The sequence below is a fragment of the Bicyclus anynana genome, chromosome 1 (assembly GCF_947172395.1).
Source record: "Bicyclus anynana chromosome 1, ilBicAnyn1.1, whole genome shotgun sequence".
NCBI classification, from domain to species: Eukaryota; Metazoa; Arthropoda; class Insecta; order Lepidoptera; family Nymphalidae; genus Bicyclus; species Bicyclus anynana.
The window spans coordinates 8,523,009-8,543,753 of NC_069083.1; the positions used below are offsets into that span (position 1 = coordinate 8,523,009).

Here is a 20,745-nt window from a genome sequence, read left to right on the forward strand (position 1 = left end):
AAGAATCTCTGCGACTAACATTTCTAATCATGAGAGTACTTTTCTCAAGTCAAACTACCTACCCATTTACTTTGGCATATTCAGATTGAGAACATTGTCTAATCCTATAATTAGAATTCCATAGTAGTTCACAATTTTGTATAATTTTTCTTACGTTCTTAGGGAAGAAATAAAGCAAACAGTATCAACTTTAATAATGTTTATTATCGTGGTATACACCATCAAGACGCTTCCACTCTTATTACACTCATTTGCATCATGTAACAGAGAATAAGGCTTTACATAAGTATGTATAAAAATAGGACTGTACCGAGTCCCACGAGGACTCTGAAATGCATGTACGAGAAAGGAAATACAAATAAAGCTCTTCCCTTTCCACTGCTAAAATGCAATGACAAAGTTTATGTGCCTTCAAGCTATACACAATGTTCTGGATTGCACATGATTTATTTTACTATGCAAATCTACTAACATTTGCTTAATTTTGTACATCGACTAAGGACTACAAATATCACCTTGGCTGTCTCTTTCAAATTCATCATGTACCTAAAATCGAAGCACTGAATAAATATTAAATCAAAAATTATCAGCAGATCACATCATTAATTAAATCCGGGTAATATTGGCAACAAAATTGGAACTATAAAAAAAAATATTTTATTCATCTAATATCTGTACAATTAACAAAGATTCGAACAGACACGGTAATAAATAAATTCACTATACAGTCTCACTTACATAGTCATTACAGTAATCGTGTCCAAAGTCGAAAAGGATGACGCACTTCGCTTATCACATAGATAAAATCCACAGCACTATTTGTCACTTACACTTTACAGTTTTTAAAGTCTAATACAGTGTTCACGGAAAGAGATCTCTATGGCTATTTACATATTTAGCATAAATTAAAACTATATTTACAGACAATTTATTGTTCACGGCTCACAGTGCGACTGTGAGTCAGCTAGGTAGGAGGGGCGCGCCGGTCGTAGTCCCTCCGGTAGACCTCGCGCTCGTAGTCCCGCTCGTCGTACGCGTACTCGGGCTGCGCGTACCCGCGCCAGTCGTCCGGGTAGGGCCGCACTGGCGGGAAGCCCATGCTGCCGGGGATGACTGCTCCTTCGAAATACCCACTGGCATATGGGCCTGCCATCGCTCCGTAGCCAAACCTGTTCAGTCACATGTATCAATAAACAATTCGCAAAACGACATATTCATAAAGCAGGTGCCGCTCGTGTAAATGAACCCTATCATTCGGCACGAGCGGCAACTGCTACTGACGACCGCAGTGGACTGCAGTCGGCAACGTCTCGGCGGCAGTCGACGGCAGTCGTTGACTGCAGTCAGCGACCCCCGTCGACCGCCGCCGTCGGTAGCAGCTGCCGCTCGTGTAAAGGAACACTTAGAGTTGCATATCTTTTTTACAAATTAAAGAATCATTTGACAAAAATTTTAATTACATAAAACGATTTCGACGAACGAAGGAAATTAAGCTGCCTACTGAAACGATTTTAATAAAACTTGCACTGTTCACAAGTTGTAGTAGCCCACACAAACTTAGAAAAAAAAAATGTAAACTGACTTAGTCTTGAGATATGCGTAGACAAACCTAGACTTAGAAAAATACATTACATTTAAAAAAACATTGACACGTTTAGAAGCTGGTATAGACAAACCTAATACAAAAACTAAAATGTTGACAATATTATATACATAATATGAGTCAAATAGATAAAGACTCCTTTTTCTGTTTTTAATAAGTTCAAATTAAATTGGTACCATCCAGATAATTAAAAAACCTGGCAAATCAACATATTCATATTGCTTGAAAAATACTTAAATTCATCTCATTTGTACCTTCTTTTATCATGGGTACGCGGGGTTCGTTCACCACCGCGGTACTGTCTGGGCCCGGGGTAGGCCGGCGGGGTCCAAGCTGGGTGCGCAGGGTGCGCGGGATGCGCCGGATGCACTGCGTGGTCAGGGTGCGCGTGCTGCACGTAGGGCGGCCGCACCCGTGGGTTCACACCGCCGCTGTCTCGGCGCGTTCGCGATCGCTCCCGGTCCCTATCTCGGTCGCGATCGCGGTCCCGCTCTCGGTCTCGGTCTCGATCCCGGTCCCGATCGCGTTCCCGATCCCGGTCCCGGTCCCTGTCGCGATCCCGCTCTCTGTCGCGCTCCGACCGGCTCCGCTCTCTGTAGATCAAATCGTCCCGCTTCAAGCTTCCATCTCTATCTCTGCGATCCTTGTGCTTGTGTTTATGTCTGCAGGTATGGAAGCGATATGGTGATGAGCGGGAAGGTTAGCATTGCAAACATTGTTATGGTAGGTGTTAATAAAATAAAAAGAAAAAAGCAGTGGCATGTGTTGGGTATGACAGGTTAGTGAATGGGTTTAATTTATTGAATGATGGATGAATATTTACCTCTCGTGGCGTTTATTTTCAGTCGGTTCAGGGTCACATTCCCCTTCCTCTAGTTTTCTTTTCGTGCCTGACGCATGTGGAGTCTTATCGTTAGTTTTATCACTTTTCACTTTGTCGCCCTTCGGCCTTTTTTCTTTCCTGTCCCCATCGTCACTTTTAGCTCCCTTTTTAAATGATTTAACATGGTTATTTGAATTATTTATATTATTTTTTACATTGGCCTAAAATAAAAACGATTAGCTTTATTTATTGAAAAACAAGACAATATTAAAATCAAACGTGTGATAAAATAAATACTCTACCTTATTTTCTTTATGCTTTCCAATTTTTTTAGTATCAGTTTTCTTTAGACCATACCTATATAACCTATACAATTGTTTTGCATCAAAATTCGTAAATTTGGACACAAAATACCAAAGATTACTTCTCCATTCAACTTTTTTCTCAGGATCTGGATACTCAGCTAGACAAATGTCTATTTGGCTTCCTATTTGAGTGAGGCAAGCTCTGGTCCGCGAAACCTGTTCAGACTCTGTCAAAGTTTGATCAGGATTATCAAGAGCACGTAAAGCTTTCTTCACTGGCCTCATTTTCTCCTTGCACTACAAAAACATTCACAATTAGATAAGAAATGATAGAAATAAATGCAATAAATTGATTACTAAAACATTACATACCTCATCAAAAACTGATGGGTCTAGATCGCCAAGTAATTCTAAAGCTCTAGGTTCATTATTTGCCGTGAAGTGCATGGGACCCGCTGGCTTTTTACGACCTCGAACTTTATCATTGTTTTTAGTCCGATCTTTGCCTTCCTTTTTTAAGCGCTTTTTGTCTTTTTCTTTTCTGTCATTAGATGTTTCGTCATGTGTTAACACATCCTCCAGTTTAGATTTACCCTAGAATTATGTTAAAAATATCTAAGAAAAAATTCATATAGAATAGCATATTTTGTTCCAGCACAACTAACACAATATTATTAAATGTAATTGATAATTTAAGAAACATAATTTCTAAAACATACCTTGTCTCCTTTATCATTTTTGGCAACCTTGTTTCCTTTTTTGCTTTCAGCACCAGAACTTAAATCATCTTCTATAATGTCCTTAGTAATAGGTTCTTTGGCTCCCTTCTTCATCCTTGGTTTTTTCTGTTTTTGTTTTCCGTTTTTCTGATCAAGAAGTTTTTTAATCAACTTCAACAAATAATCTGCTCTCGACTGTAAATGTTTCGCTTGTGGTTTTTTAACTTCATTCGTGAGAATTTTATCACCTATACCAAATGACGAATCCATTTTGATCGCTTCCCATGACCCCATACCATATTGGTAAATGCCAGCTAAGAGTTTCGAATCATCCTCTACTCCCCATTCTGTATCAAAGTTTGCAGGTCTCGTCCTGAAATATATAAAGTATTGAATTATTATTGTGAAAACTATTTTAATGGTTACGAAAGAACTTGTACTATACGTTTAATGAATTTACCTGAAGTCCAACTGCCATTTCAGTCTTTCTTCTTTAGTTTGTGGTAAGAAATCGTCCAGCGGCGCGAGTTCGTCCTGGCAGGCTGCCATTGTTTTAGCGTTAACCGGCACGCCGCCAAGCTTGAAAGTTTTTCTTGCATTCTTGCGGCCGTCACTCTGCTCAGCTAAATAAAATAATTTATAATGTTTATCTGTATTTTTTTTTATTCTTTACATGTTAGCCCTTGACTACAATCTCACCTTATGGTAAGATGGAAGCGGGCTAACTTGTTAGGAGGAGGATGAAATCCACACCCCTTGCGGTTTCTACACGACATCGTACCGAAACGCTAAATCGCTTGGCGGTACGTCTTTGTCGGTAGGGTGGTAACTAGCCACGGCCCAAGCCTCCCACCAGACAGACCTGAACCAATTAAGAGAACCTCAATCGGCCCAGCCGGAGATCGAACCCAGGACCTCCGATTTGTAAATCCACCGCGCACACCATTGCGCCACGGAGGCCGTCAAACTTGAAAGATATGTCTGTATACTTACAGACACATCTTTCAACTAGACAAAAACAATTAACCCGACGATGTACTGCAGACATAATAATGGAAAATATAGGATTAACTCATCTAATGTTCACAGTACATAAAAACTTTCTAATAATCCAATCTAATAAAATCTAAATTCTAATAAAAATCATCACTTGAGAAAATTTTTCCTCCTTTACGTCAGAAGTAAAAGAAAATCTTACAGTTTGATTAGAGTAAAAAATATAAGAATGGCCTACTATGATATATTTACATTCAAAAGCTTTCATAGTTTTTTTAATGTCTATATCTATAGAAAGTAGGTAAAATGGTCAACATACTTGGAGTTTCACTTGTGTCATTTAACACAGCTTTGCATCTTTCTTGGAGTATTTCTCCTAACTTCTTTAGTTCCGCCAATGGCTTCTCTTGAAGCTCTGCATCACATGCTATGCTGTCGAGATGTTTCAATGGTGCTGAGAATTTCTTATAGCTCTTAACAAATCTCCTAATCTGTAAGCAAATAAAAAATGTAAAAAAATTTAGGGATAATGACTATATTAAAATGAAATAATACCCTCCAACTTGAACTCCCTCCAAATAAAAGACACACTTAAATTAGGATTAAATTTTGAAAATTTGTAATATATCCCTAAAATAGCTCTGATGCAATTGACTGTCAGTGTCACCCACTACATAATTATTCTATTAGCAAGAACATACTTCCTACGAACCGCGCGACCCACCGCTTAGTATGAATTTATATGGAGCACTACACAAAGCCCGAGACCGCGTCGCGCGACCACTTATGTTTAGTGCTCCATATAAATTCATACTAAGCAGTAGGTAGTGCGACCCTGTCACGGTCGCAGGTCGCGGTCGCCAAGATCGGAATGCTACCTTAAGAGATTAGCATTCCGCCTAGTAACCGTTTATATGAACTAGTTGTGATGCTATAATCACTGGAGCATAAAATTACAATAGTCAATTATAATAGCTGTCTTTAAATATAACCACTATTTCCCCAACTAAAAGCCGAAAAATCATTCACTATAGGTACATAACATTTGAGTCCAGCCTTTTAGACATGTTAAGGCTTCAATTTGGAATTAGTATTTTTTTCCTGCAAGGCAAATATAGTTACTGCACATTTATAAAATCATTGTTGAATAAATTGACCCTCACCTCTTGATCAGTGAAGCCTTTGATTTTCTCCCTATGTGACGCAGGGGGTCGTCCGCGCTTACGGGGTCTGTCATCATCGCCGCTCGCTTCAGGGTCCGAACCATCACTCTCAGCATCCCCCTCCGCGCCCTCCCCACCCTCGGTGCCTTCACCGGTACTGCGACCTCGCCTCTTACGACCTGAGTAAGGCAAAGTGTTACAATGATTGTGCGGATCTCAACCTCTAATTGATTGGTGCATGCCTATTTTCAGAGGGGAATATGGAGCTTAGACCCACCATGCTGTCTCCAATGCAGGTTGGAGGACTTAAATTGGTAGATTCATTTATAATCATTGATGTTAATGATGATAACCGGTACCGAAGCCTAACAAACATCTCTCAAATTGTACATCAAAGTAATGAGTAAGTAATAACTATGAAATGGAAAGTTATATCTTGATGACCTTGGGTACAAGGTCGTGCGCCAAGGGTTAATAGTTGGTACAAGATTGTTTAATCAATATAACTAAACAACAAATTTATAAAACACAATCAGGATGGTTTAGTCGACTTGTATACCTATGTCGTATATTTTACTCTTACTACTACTCAATTATGATACTGATTTAGACAAACAATACTCACCACCCTCAGTATTGTTCTGCTGCAAATTTTTTCTCCTCGGCGGTAAGTACAAGTCCTCAATTTCTTTATTTTTCTCCTGTTCCTCTATATTCTTTCTGACATTTTCTGGAATAATGTCATCCTATAACAGGAAAAATAAAATGAGTTATATACAAACAAATATGTTATATAATTATTCAATTATAAATAAAAATCTGTACCCAATCTTTTCCTGCTTCTTCTGCACCATCTTTCTTGACTTCCATGACAGCCTTATCCTCATCAAATGCAAAACTGGCAACTTTGAATGCAGAAAGTAGTTCATCGCCCACCATTGATGGCCCTTCGTCTCTTGTTTCTGCTCTTTGTAAAATTTCATCTATATCACACTGGAAACAATATACAATTCACGATATGTACACACAATGTTTTTCATATAGCTCCTGCAAACCATGAAGTCGCTTTTACTTTTTGTACATAGGTAGGTAGGTCATAAATAAGTTATTATTAATGATGATGATTTAAGAAAAAACGAAATGAAATATTTATACTGTTTTTAATGAGGCCCGAGCAATGATAATTTTACACTATAGACAGGTTACATCCCTACAAAATCACCTCAAAAAGTGATCCGAATTTAGCAACACTGACTGAGCTGACAACTGAGCACACATGCACAATTATGTCTTTAATTCCATTATATATTTATCTATATATAGTTTTTACACTTCCTGAAAACACAACTCGACATTGTAGACAATATTTAGGTATTATTTGTTAAATTACGTTCGTTAAAATTCTACTAAATTATAATTCGACTAAATTAAATTAAATCAATTTTCCACATTTTCGGATCGGATTATGGTCTAGAGACTGATCTCCGATAGACCAACAAACAAGAGAAAAAAAAAAAAAAAAATTTCCACATTTGTCTGCCTCAGTTTTGATGCACTAGTGCCCCATCTCAAAGTTAATGGAATCTTGTTCTTTTTTTCTTTCTATTTTAAAACACATATCCAAGCTGACTGTTTTTAACACTTTTAGGTAAGTTTTGCACATACCAGTTATACAAGTATACTATACTTACAACTGGTTCCTCTTCATTGTCATCATCATCTTTAAACAATTCTTCAGCGCCAAACTTCAATATGGCATTCAAGTCTTCCTTATTAAACGGATTGTTAGCGTTGGTCCCGCCGCCATCGCGTTTGTTGAGTACAGTGCGACCAGTTGTGTCCATTCTTTGTATCACAAGGTGGTCAAGGACCATTTTCCTCTTGGCCCTCTCAACAATATCTTCCTCCACCGACCTGGCGGTTACCAATCGATAAATATTGACCTACGGAATTATAATTCAACCAATTAGTCTGCATTTTGAATGTATTGTATAGCAAAATTGTATTTTTTTTTTTAATTATGTCATAATATGTGCTTATTTATAGTAGTAAGTTTAAAATTATTCAATGTCCTCCTAAAGAGCATTAGGTAATAAAAACTACAAAAAAAATTAAATGTATAGAAGAATGATGTACTAACATTTACTTTATTGTTACACTTTTTATAGAAAATACCTGGTTTTTCTGTCCGATACGATGAGCACGAGCTTGAGCTTGCAGATCGTTTTGCGGGTTCCAATCAGAGTCGAATATGATGACAGTATCAGCTGTAGCCAAGTTGATACCCAGACCACCAGCTCGAGTCGACAGTAAGAAGCAGAAATCCTGGGAACCCTCAGCATTGAAATGGTCAAGAGCCTGCTTTCTGAGTTCGCCTTTTATGCTCCCATCGAGACGTTGGAATGAAAAATGCCGCCTTTGTAAGTATTCGGCCAATATATCCAGCATTCTGACCATTTGAGAAAATATAAGCACACGGTGCCCGGTTTCCTTCAACCTGCATAATAGTTTATCTAATAATAGCAGTTTTCCAGAGCCTCTCAGAAGTTTCTGAAAATAAGAGGCTATTAGCTGAGTACACAGAGAATAGGGACTCATATCAAATTTAATATAAACAAAACTGATTTCATGTAGTACATCGAATAGGGGTTTGAAATATATCAATATCAATTAATGATAGTTAAGGATTTCTTTTAAGACTTAATTTAAATATCATGTATTTTTTCAAATTTTCCAAACGTCAAAAAGGCTGCCGTCCATTTTGTGATGTACTAAACGTCAAACTCCATTTGTATGGGATTTATTGTAGTGACGTCATGAAAGAGTTGAAATACTGTCATGGCCGACAGGCGTTTTGGCCTGTATTGTAAAAAACATACTTAAAAACTAATATTTTAATGTAATCACGTCTCAAAAAAATATGAAAAAAAAAATTAACGATAATGAACTATTTAAGATCATTTGAAAAAAAGTGTCAACTAGCTTATTATTAAATTTTTAGAGAATTAATTATTTATACCTCAACAGCATCTGTGGTGGCAAGTGAAGCTCTGGTCTCAAATTCCTCCGGTTTAGTAAGAAGGGCGTGATTGCAACATTTCTTTAGCTCTATAACAATATTTATAAATGTGTTTATTGAACCTTTTACACCTTTTCGCAATGCACTGTAGTTTTTTGTGAGAATCCATTTGTAATATTGCTTTTGTATTGTTGTCATTTCCACCCTTAATATTTGTTCCACTTTTGCTGGCAGTGATTTCTCTACATCTTTCTTCTGCCTCCTCAAGATGAAAGGTTCTAGTTGTTTGTGTAACTTTTCGTATCCCTTTGTTGCTGCATCTTCATGATCCTTTTCAAATTCTTCCCATGACTCAAATCTGAAATTATACAGTAAAATGATTTTAGTGATACATAAGCTTGTGATTTTCTCACTGCAATAAATGTAGGTATAGCAAGCATACACATTTTCGGGTGTTAGCGATGTGCAGTAAGATGCCATAATAGCAATATGATAAAAGTAAGTTGAAAATTACAGCAGAGGCGATATTGCAAGCTCGAGCCGTATGGCGAGAGCTATAGTAAGGAGGCAGAGGCTGTAATTATCAAAGCGCACGTATGTCATACGACGTATTATAACACATTTGAATGTCTTTTTATTATATCACAAAGTCAATTTTATTCATTAAATGTTGAGCACTTTTCTGACATAAAAACTCTTTGCCAAGATTTAAAAAAACACCGTTAGATACATTACGATATTGAAATCGGTGAAATAAGTGATACTTTACGAGCAAATGTGTTATTATAAAGGGTATTACAATTGTGTACGAAATTTTCGATTGTTTGACATCTTTTATGTACTACTGCAAGCTTTGAGCACACATCTAACACCTTTGTTTATAATATTGTAACAGTGCAGACAAATGTAAATTTGGTTCACCGTAGTTGTCGAAGTCTATATTCTATTTTAAACAATAATATATGAACAACTTACTTGTAAGGCATTATGAAGTGCAACAGCGCCCATAATTCTTTCAAAGAATTCTGTAAAGGTGTGCCAGTAACAAGTAATCTGTGATTTGTATCAAATTCCTTTAGCGCCTTGTACAACAGTGAGTCATCATTCTTCAGCCTATGAGCTTCATCAACCAACAAGCAAGCCCAGCTGAAAGACCTCAGAAACTGTCTATCTTTCAGTAAAATCTCATAGGTTGTTAATATTGCGTTGAACTTCAACCTCTTTGAACTAGCAAAACTCCACTCAAATTGTCTAATCTGGGAAGAAATATTTAAACAAACTTTAGAAATAAAGAGATAATTGTAATAGGATTAGGTACTGTAATAAGATTGTACAATGTTTTTTTTTTTAAATATTAATATTTTTAATAAATACTCGCTCATTTGAAAATGCTAAGATTTTTCGTTTTGCCTGCTATTTTTTTATTTTTTATTCTTAAGTAAGCCCTTGACTGCAATCTCACCTGATGGTAAGTGATGATGCAATCAAAGATGGAAGCAGGCTAACTTGTTTGGAGAAGGATGAAAATCCACACCCTTTCGGTTTCTACACACCGTACCGGAACGTTAAATCGCTTGGCGGTACGTCTTTGTCGGTAGGGTGGGAAGTCGAAGCCTCCCTACCAACCACACCTGAACCAATTAAGAAAACCTCAATCGGTCCAGCCGGGGATCGAACCCAGGACCTCCGTCTTGTAAATCCACCGCGCATACCACTGCGCCACGGAGGTCGTCAATTTTATTCTTTAACTTATTCAATAGACAACAACAAATAATTAGATTTTAAAAAAAGGCTTTGTTATATTTTAATTGGGCTGTGACGTCATAATGTTAGTTTCTGTATATACTTACAATGTGTCTACTGCTGACGTCACCAATGTACGTAACGACATTGATATCTGGAGCCCACTGTGCGAACTCCCTCTGCCATGCCGTCATCGTACTCAGCGGCACAACACAAAGGAACGGTCCATACAACTGCTGACTTTTGAACAGGTAGTATAAAAAACATATTGTCTGTATTGTTTTGCCCAAACCCATTTCATCAGCCAAAATAACGGAATTGTCTTTACACCAGGAATGTATTAACCAATTCAAACCATCCATTTGATAATCTCGCAGTTCAAAAGTCTGTAATCAAAAATACTAATTATTAATTAACAATGATATTTTACTTAGGTTCGTGCCTACAAAATCAACGCAAAAAGTGAGTCAAATTTAACTACTCCACTGAGCGCACACATGCACATTCTTGTATTTACTTACATTATATATTTAAATATATATAGTTTTACTAGGACACACACCTCGACCTTGTAGACAAAATTTAGGTATTGTTGTTTAAATAGCTTTCGTTGTTTAAATAAGCGAAAAAATTATATTAAGACAATTATGCACATTGGTCTGCCTCAAATTTGACGCGCTAATGGATACTAATATCGTTGCTAATTATTGCATATAAATAAGATAGAAGTCTGTCAGTGATTTCCAAACGATTTTTTTCTCAAATGCTTATTGTTTAATACTAATGAAACTTTTATATTTTTCATCTATATTTTTAGTTGGGCTAATCTCTGTAAGTGAACTGACTGAACCTATTTTAATGGGACTATCACTGGCAGAAGAGGTTATTGAGCAACATATCCTCTGAGGTACCTCTGAGTATATTAGGCTATGCAAATCAATTCGCGAGATTTGTGAAAAACTGAATCATGAAGTCGCGAGGCATTCGCTGATTATGAAATATTTTGGTTTACAACAAAAAAGGGTTGAAAAAGGCAATTTACCTGATCTTTGCCCATGTATTCAGGTTGCTCTTTAACTTGGTGGAACTTGGGACGCCGTTTTAAAACGGGACAGTGTCTCGACGGCGTAGTCTTTGCCGCTTCCCTGTATTTGAAGTTTTCCACTTCTCGAGGCCATCTCTTTTCAATCAGGGGCGAATCTTCCCACGTCGCGTCCGCGTATGGCAAGGATTCCCACTTGCAGAAATATTCGTGAGCAGTTCCCCCTCCTTCTAATTCCCTTGTTTGTTCCGCTAAAATATATACATGTCATTTAAAATAATATAATAGTATAAAAAACTAAAAAACACGGTAATAGCACACACTTAAAATTACAAATGGAGTTTTTTCGTATTCCTGAGAGCAAACACTTTAATTTGATACCCATATCATGGGGGTGCATTTCAAATAGCATTTCCGCCATCTTGGGGAGGCCGCCATTTTGTATTTGTAATGACGTTTCTCAGCTAGTTTATTTTTATCAGAACTCAGAGCGTGTGCAAAATTTCATCCTAAGTGTGTCAAAAAGTGGACCAGGAGGTGGGTCAAATTGAGATTCCAAGATTTTCTTACATACATAGTTAGTATGTGATACATACATACAAGTGAAGCTGATATAAGCGTGTTGAAAAAATCTAAGCAACTATTTATTTTGTATATTGTATTCATTATTTACTTTAATTTATCACATAGCTATGATATCTCATACCTTATCTTAATTTTATGTTTTATATGCTTCTGCTTACCAAATATCCTTTCCACACTATTGTATGTCTTGACTAGTTCTTGTTGTAATTCAGCTTGGCATTCAAAATAATCAATATCCTCGGGACACGCTTGCTGTCTCCACCAAGACAAATCTGCCTCTTTTTTTATATAGTTTTCTAACTTTTTCATGCCCTTAACCTTTTGTTCGTTAAGTGTCTTCTCAGACTCCCAAGTGTTGTGGATATGGGACCAGCCTTTCCATTTAATCAGGTACTGTTGTTCAGTCGATTCCTCGTCTTCGGGATCACAACCTTCATTTGGATCCCCATGCTCTTCGACATAGTAAACTGTAGTCACATTGCCCGTGACTGCACAATGATAAGAAGATATTAGCTAAAATTTAATACTACATTGCACCAATGGTTTAGTTAAACTAGGCAATTTATTTAACAAAAAATATTATTATAAATAACCATTACTTAATATTCAGTAATGAAAAAATCATTCATTGTTTTTTTATTTGTTAATATTATTGCCAGTTTTCATTAAATATCAACATTAAATATTCATAACACCAAATCAGTAATTATTTAAAATAGATAAAATATTTTTACCTATGTAATTCACAAGACATTAAAATAAAACCATCCAACCATTTGCCCTAAATTAGTTTCATCAGAAAGGCCAAAAATAAAAAATATCAAGTTAAAATTAAAAAAAAAATTCACCTACCTCCTTTCTTTCCTCGTCTTTGTCCCAGAACCCTTTCAATAGTCTCACTATGATCCTCGGGCTCCGGTTCCGCTTCCCCCTCCCCCTCTTCACCGCCCTCATTGTCCAAGAGGTCTGAGGAGTCAGTTTGTTCATCGCTTGCTTCCTTGTAACTAACTGCAGCCCCTGTACGTCGGGTTGCAGTTCTGCTTAACAAGTAGAAACAAAAATATTAACAAACTAGTAGACGCCGCGCGGTTTCATCCGCGTGGTTCCCGTTCCCGTAGGAATACGGGGATACAATTTAGCCTATAGCCTTCCTCGATAAATGGGCTATCTAACACTGAAAGAATTTTTCAAATCAGACCAGTAGTTCCTGAGATTAGCGGGTTCAATCAAACAAACTCTTCAGCTTTATAATATTAGTATAGATAGGGCCCGGTCATTCTCCTTAAAGGCTAGGAACTAAACGTGCTCTCCGAGACACGAGGGGGTAAACTTCAAAACTTCAGGCTGAATTTAACTGAAAATTTGAGTCGGAAAAACTCAGTATCTCATATTGCGTGACCCAAGTTTCAAACCCAGGAACCATGATCCGAAACCACATAGGCTAACCACTGGACCAACAGGGCAGTTCGAAAACGGAACTATAAAACAACTAATCTAAAACACTAAATATTAACAAATAGGGCCTGGCCATTCTCCTTAAAGGCTAGGAACTAAACGTTCTCTCCGAGGTACAAGGGTGTAAACTTCCCAACTCCAGGCTGAATTTAAATGAAAATTTGAGTCAGAAAAACTCAGTATCTCAAATTACCTGACCCAAGATTCGAATCCAGGACCTCATGATCCGAAACCGGCTAACCACTGAACCAACAGGTCAGTACGAAAACGGAACTATAAACCGACTAATCTAACACACCTAAGTATTAATAATTTAGATCTTGAACCAATTATTATTATTAGTTATTATGTAAACACTATCAGTTCAAAGGTTTTGTTTTGAACACATGTTTAGACCTCAACCTTTGTATACCAACGTTGCGACCTCTCCACCTGCAAGGGGTTCAGAGATGTTCGCGGTACTTATTTACAAAAAAAATATTGTAAGTATATACAACATTCGGTATTTTGTTGGTTATATTATATATATTTGAATATCATTGCTATTCTGTAAGTATTGTCGCATACAAATATTTTTTTTATGTCAAGTAATACAACATCATTAATACTTTCGTTCTTAAACACGCGATCCCTTGGCAAGTAAAAAAAGTTTTGCGATCCCCAAGATAGCAACTTCAAACTTACAGCAAACTGACAGCAGATGCCCGCAACTTCAAATTAAATTATTTGAATATAAGAAAATTGAGCGTCTTTTAAAAATATCCCTACATTCGATGTTGAAAAAAACAAAATACAAGTAAACATGAAATTGCATAAAATGTTTCAGAATTTAATCCCTTCAATGGAGTAGGTATTTAACTTTATTTGTATCTGTATCTACGGTATTGTGCACGTGTGGTGTAGAGATTTTAGTTATTGAAGAAATATGTCATTTTTTGATTGTCTTTCTTTATAAAGCAAATGTCTATTTGGAGAAAATTCGTTAAAACCCGTGGCGGTTTTAATTATTGACCAGAGACCCTTCGTTGAGACTGCCTATTGGATGTCGAATGAAAATCTTTTTAGATCAAAACAAGATTGTAAGATTATGTTAGTTTTCGAATATATCGTGTGTTAATGACTTCTTTATTTAAATAAACCAATAAATAAACTTTCACGATCAAAAATAAATTGCCGATAAGAGCTTACTACTTCATTTATCATTAGTTTATCAAACTCGTCCAAAGACAACAAAAGTAGGCACAACTAATCGTATTTTCTATGTACGGAATAAGTATGTGCCGACCGATTGCAAGTTATTATTATCGAGATTTTTATTTTATAAATAAGGAAATGCCATATTATTTTATTTTGGAATAGCAAATAATATCATATCTTCAGTAAACTAAAGACTCATCAGGGCTGAATGCAATGTGAATCAGTAGTACGTACGTAACAAGTAGGTACTAATGCAGTAAATCGTAAACGGAGATATAAATAGATTTTGTTTAGCTATATATTTTCAATTGTATGCATAATCAAATTATTTAATAGTTTTAGGAAAGTTTAGAATGTTCAGTTACCTACTACCTAACTACTATAAAAATAAAATATTGAGTTGGCAAGAAAAACTCCAAGGTTATATCGCGGGTGTTCATTGTCCAAGATGGCGGCTACCAATTCAAAATGGCGGATATATAGAGCGAATCCACTGACAATCTATAGAGCCGGAAACCAACGCATTACGAAAATAAAGTTGAGTCGATAATTTTTTAGGTAGGTAGTAAAAGTTTTATTTTTAGTTTAATTTTATTCTAATGAAAAATAAATCTATATGTATTTATTTTTCATTAGAATATTTATTAATCTACTGAACCAGACTATTTTTCTTAAAATTGTGTTTTCAATATAATAACTGCATAAATATAAATATTATATTAAAAATATAATTAAACTAATAATTGATACTGGTATCTAACAGAGAAGAAAGAAAGAGAGAGAGAGAGAGAGAGAGAGATCCGAAAACAAAAGAGAGAGGGAGCAGAACTTTAACAGAATAATAGGATGATAAATAAAACTCTATGGCAAATTAACAAAGTAAAGAGAGTAGGAGAGAAAGAGAAAGAGAGGGCAGAATTGTAACAGAGTAACAAGAGTAAGAGCTGAATTTTAACAGAGTAATAGGATGATATAGCCCCAGGGTATGTTAGCAGAGTAAAACCCAGAGAGAGCAGAATTCTAAGAGTAATTAGACAATAAAGCTCCAGGATAAGTCAACAGAGTAACAAGAGAGAGAGACAGAGAGAGACACGTAGAGAGAGAGAGCTGAATTTAAACAGGGTAATTAGATGATGTAACAAGAAAGATACGTAGAGAGCGAGAGCTGAATTTAAACAGGGTAATTAGATGATATGGCTCGTGAGTATGTATGCTACAAAACAGAGTAACAACAGAGACAACACAATTTTAACAGAATAATTAGATGATAAAGCTCCAGGGCAAATAACAAAGTAACAAAAGAGCAAGGCAGATAGACTTGCCCTATCTGCCTCTCTCTCTCTCTCTTGTTACTTTGTGATTAAGCTTCTGGCCATAAGCATATAAAGAAAGACACTAGACTAGAACTTTTACAGAGTAATCACATGTTAGAAATCCAGGGTAAGTTAACAAAATTACAACAGATGAGGACAGAATTTTAAGATGATAAAACTCCAGGGATAGTAACAGGATAGAGAGAGAGAGAGAGAGATAGCAGAACTTTAATAATTAAATGGTAACATTCTAGGGCAACTTAACAGAGTAACATCAGAAAGATAGAGAGAGAGAAAGAAAGAGAGAGAACAGAATTTTAATAATTAAATGGTAACATTCTAGAGCAACTTAACAGAGTAACATCAGAGAGAGAGATAGAGCAGAATTTTAATAATTAGATGGTAACATTCTAGGGCAACTTAATAGAGTAAGAGAGAGTATTTTAAATCTGTAAAAACATGATAAAGCTCCAGGACAAGACAACAAAGTAACAAGAGAAAGAGCTGTAACAGAATAAAAACAGAGAGAGAGAGCAAAATTCTAACAGCGTAATAATGATGATGAATAATAAAGATGATAAAGCTAACAAAGTTGTTATATGATAAAGCTCCAGTGAATAACAAGACAGAGTGCAGAACTTTAACAAAGTAATTAGGATGATAAAGCTCTAGTGCAAGTTAAAGCAAAAGTAACAAGAGAAAGAACAGAATACTAAGAGATAAAGCTTCTTAAATAAACAAGAGAGGGAGAGCAGAATGACTACTAATTAATTACACGATAATGTTAACAAAGCAACAAAAGAGAGTCATAATGAGTGATGATGAAACTTTAGGTCATGTTAACAGAGTAACAAATGAGGAAGAGACCTAAAATTTTACAGAGTAATTAGATGATAAAGCTCTATTGCAAGTTTACAGAGTAACAAATAAAAGAGCAGAATCTTAACAACTAGATGATAAAAAAGATGGGCATGATAACAGAATAAAAAGGGAGAGAAAGAGCAAAATTTTTACAGAGTAATTAGATGATAAAGCTCCACATTACAAAATTATCTTAAGAGCACACACACATTACATACAGAATGAGTTCAGGCATTCCGAGCTCATTGTGCAGAATACATCTCTGCACAATGTTTGTAACAGAGCAGATAGCAGGTCAGATCGCACTGCCTGCTGTATTTGAGTTTTTGCAAGAGTTAGAAATTATTTTCAATTATCAAGAGTTAAAGCAATCACAAAGAGTTATACAAGGGAAATTTTGACAAAAATTGCATGAAATGAAATTTTTTTTTTTTTAATTAAGATAAAACACTAATTAAGATTGGGTTATTTAGATATATGTAGATTTGAAATCCAATAAATTGGATGCTATACAACTTCTTAGAACATAAAATGGGTCTACTCTAATCAAAAATATAACTGACATACAACTTGTGAATCTCCCCAGGGATTTTTTTTACAAATTATTGTACCCAAAAAGTTAAATTACATACATTGCATGCACTTTGCAAGCTTCAGAGCTGTAAAAATTTCTAACAATAATTAATAACTATCTTTATTGGAATTTTTTAAAACATCAAAAGAATCAACAAAGAAAAAGTTATTTTGTAAGTTATTAGTTATTACCATAAAATAAATCTGAGTTCAAACCTCTACATTACCTCCTAGTTTCTTCGTCAGATGCTTCTGAGCTTTCCTCTTCATCACTGGTAAATCTTCTTCTTCTTGTTGGTTTCTTTTTTCTTAAAAGTACAGTTCTTTGGCCTGGTCGTTTAGACGGTGGAGGTGGTGAGCCCTTTAGGTCACTATCACTATCTGAGGTATCTGAATTCCAGGAATCACTAAAAATAATCAATAATATATTAACATAAAATATAATCTAATTAGTGTCTGTATTCCACAATTTAATAAAAAGGTTGAAAAACAATAAAAGTAATATTTTTTTTCATTAGTTAACATATTTTTAACATAAGTACCTCTTTCTTCTACTTTTTCTATTTTGACTTCTTCCTTTTTCACTAGAGTCACTATCAGCAAGTTTAAGTCTATCTGGAACTTTTCTTGATCGAGCTGATCGCCTAATACCAAACATGTCAGGATTGTCCTCCCAAAGGTCTGATTTAACTTTACCATGGTTATTTCTAGATTTACGCTTTGTGATAGAATCGTCTGAAGAGTCCTTGTCGGTGTGATGATCAGATTTAGAAGAATTAGCATTACTGTGTTTTAGTGATGATTTTGTGTCATCACTGTTATGAGATTGGTCAGCGTTTGAAGACTTGTCAGATCCTGATCGGCCTGGCGATGCTGAACCAGAAGAACTTGAGCCACTCTCACTATACACAAAACAAAAATAGATGAGAATATAATCCAATAAAACGATACAAGAATATAAGTTACATTTGATACCTTTCACTTCCCGAACCTGATCCACTGGAATCACTCTTTCCTCCTTTCTCACTCATAGAATCACTTCCAGATCCACCCATAGAGCCCTTCTAAAAAAAATATAATATATTAAATTAATTTTATGTAAATCTAAAGATAAAATCCTAATTGCGATAATTGATTAATTGCCTATACTTTACATGCCCAATTCCTGGAACCAATTGATGAAAATCCTTTATTGTTTTAAAAATAATTAGTGAACCAGCCAATTTTAGCTATATTATCTACAAAAATAAATCTTTTTAACACCATGATATGAATAATAATAGGATTTTTATCAGTAATTGAACCTGACAAACAATTTTCAGGCCAATAGAACAGGTCGGAGACCTATACATACTGCAGTGTAGTATACTTAAAAAAAAACCACATTTCCAATTTTAAAACGAATATTTATTTTAAATCATGATAATAATGTACATGAAATTATTATGGGACTTTGTAGAACAAAACATAACCTAGAAATTTATTGTTTACATACATTTTTAACACATATTTTAATAAAACTCCCCAAAATTCTCATAAATAAATGATGAAAGAATACAGGCTAAACTTAGCTTTAAAACAATTTAATTACAACAATATATAAAAATATTTAAAAAAGATAACCTCAACTGTTGAATCAAACATGTACACAGCCTGGTAAGACCAAATTTCAAAGCTAAATTGCAAAAATGGGTCCCTTTCCAAAATCTTTTTTCTTAGCCTATATAGAAAGATTACGTAACAAAGCAACCCTGGAAACACTTTCTTTCGTGGAACAAATACTTTTTAATACATAAAAACACCAAAATATATTGTAAACAATAGTAGAAAACCGATTTATTCACAATTACGTCTTAAAAAGTATGCCTTTTCTAGGGCCACACCCAGCACTTCTAGAAGGTTCTATTAATATACATTATCCAAAAAAAACATTATTAACTGATTATACACAAAAACAATGCCGAAAAAGCTTTTAAATCACTTACCATGAGCATTTTGAAGAAATTTCAAGGAATACACTATATCTCGAGTATTGGTAGATAAAAATTGATGAATTGTAGGCAAATCATTTAACAAAAAAACCTTGAAACACTTTTTGATACATTTTTTGGAAATATTTTATAATAAAGTGACAAAAATTAAAAATTTAATTTGGAATAAAATCTTGTCAAGCGACGCCATTTTGTCGTCGCGTGAATTCTGGTGACGACGGAAATGTAAAATCCAAAATTTCCCTACAGAACTTTGGTAAAAAGAAGGTAAACAGAAAGAAATAACACTAAAAAATTAAAAATGAAACTTTAGGGCCGTCGGAAATAGTCCGTTCTTTACTGAAATTGATTTGAGCACCGCGCACTACCAGCGAAACTCGAAAGCTACGGCCATATTGCCATTTACCAAATGCCAAATGCCACTACTCGAACTATGACAAGGAAAAAATTACGAAAATGTAGCCAGCCTTTATTACGCTTTAGATGACGCACTTCCGTTTATGATAAAGATAGTGTGCTTAGCCACGATGCATTTAACTTGTACACCTTGAGCACTTGTGCTAGTTCTAGCTACAACTCAGACCAATTATTTAATAGACCTGCCTCGCTAGACGTTACTTTTCTGTCAAAGTATATGATCAACGATCTAATGCGATTATAAAAACTGTATGTATAGAATCGATGTTAAATAGTGGTAATCGTGTTCGTCGGTTAAAGAGCTCCGTAAAAATACCTTTTTGTGTGATTGAATTGTGTAAAAAACGGGCAAAAACTTCTAGTTTAGTATAAGATACATACAAAATCTAAGCTCGTTTATCATATAATTGGTCGGAGAGCTACAAGCACATTAATTATTATTATTTGTTTGAAATCGATGATAATAATATGTTAATGATGATTAGGAAAGTAAAATTATATCAATTGTTAGTTGAGGTTTGGTTTTTAGTTTAACGGAAACCAATAGTTTGTCAATGGTACGAGTACGAGGTAAAAATGTCGGTTCTTACCCGGTTTATAATGTCTAAGCACGCCCCTGCCTGCCTGCCTGTTTAAGGGTATGAAAATAGGCTGACCAATACGTTAATGATGATGAGGATGATGATGATGGTATGTATAAAAGATTATCTTCTTTAACCATACTTTTAATAAATCTATAGAGAGATAAATTCTGTACATAAAATATATTTCCAAAATAACTATCAGGGGGTGATTAGTGATCGATACTGATGCCAAAAATGCAATCAGTAAAATTTTTGTCTGTCTGTCTGTCTTTCTGTATGTTTGGTAGGGTAGGGTAGGGGTAGGGTAAGGGTAAGGTAGGTTAGGGTAGGGGTAGTTGAAAGTTTACATCGACTTT

At 35.3% G+C, this 20,745-nt stretch overlaps 1 protein-coding gene across 3 annotated transcripts; it reads right to left on the reverse strand.

Annotated features, from left to right (window-relative positions):
- Positions 1 to 184: 184 nt before the first annotated feature.
- Positions 185 to 19,804, reverse strand: LOC112055990 (chromodomain-helicase-DNA-binding protein 1). 3 transcript variants are annotated; one of them, XM_052886018.1, is made up of 23 exons: positions 19,383 to 19,804; positions 18,373 to 18,461; positions 17,940 to 18,299; positions 17,625 to 17,804; positions 12,851 to 13,035; positions 12,157 to 12,486; positions 11,414 to 11,664; positions 10,479 to 10,757; positions 9,604 to 9,884; positions 8,629 to 8,986; positions 7,785 to 8,159; positions 7,301 to 7,552; positions 6,435 to 6,602; positions 6,235 to 6,355; positions 5,610 to 5,788; positions 4,766 to 4,937; positions 3,911 to 4,073; positions 3,451 to 3,823; positions 3,104 to 3,325; positions 2,729 to 3,028; positions 2,427 to 2,647; positions 1,858 to 2,196; positions 185 to 1,169 (listed from the first exon to the last, which is right to left on the reverse strand). In XM_052886018.1, the coding sequence occupies exons 1-23, from the start codon at positions 19,389 to 19,391 to the stop codon at positions 965 to 967; spliced, it is 5,412 nt and encodes a 1,803-aa protein (XP_052741978.1). In that variant the 5' UTR covers positions 19,392 to 19,804; the 3' UTR covers positions 185 to 964. The 3 variants fall into 3 exon arrangements, with proteins under 3 accessions (XP_052741978.1, XP_052741936.1, XP_052742019.1); XM_052885976.1 differs by having other exon boundaries at positions 1,858 to 2,265; XM_052886059.1 differs by lacking the exons at positions 17,940 to 18,299; positions 18,373 to 18,461; positions 19,383 to 19,804 and having other exon boundaries at positions 1,858 to 2,265; positions 12,157 to 12,511; positions 17,625 to 17,801.
- Positions 19,805 to 20,745: the final 941 nt, after the last annotated feature.

Bases quoted from the DNA above. Each gene is read 5' to 3' on its own strand.
- LOC112055990 (XM_052885976.1), bottom strand. The intron at 13,036-17,624 runs GTAATGTAGAGG...CTTGTTAAGCAG, and splicing joins TCTGACGAAGAAACTAGGAG to AACTGCAACCCGACGTACAG. The intron at 8,160-8,628 runs GTATAAATAATT...TCTTATTTTCAG, and splicing joins CCACCACAGATGCTGTTGAG to AAACTTCTGAGAGGCTCTGG.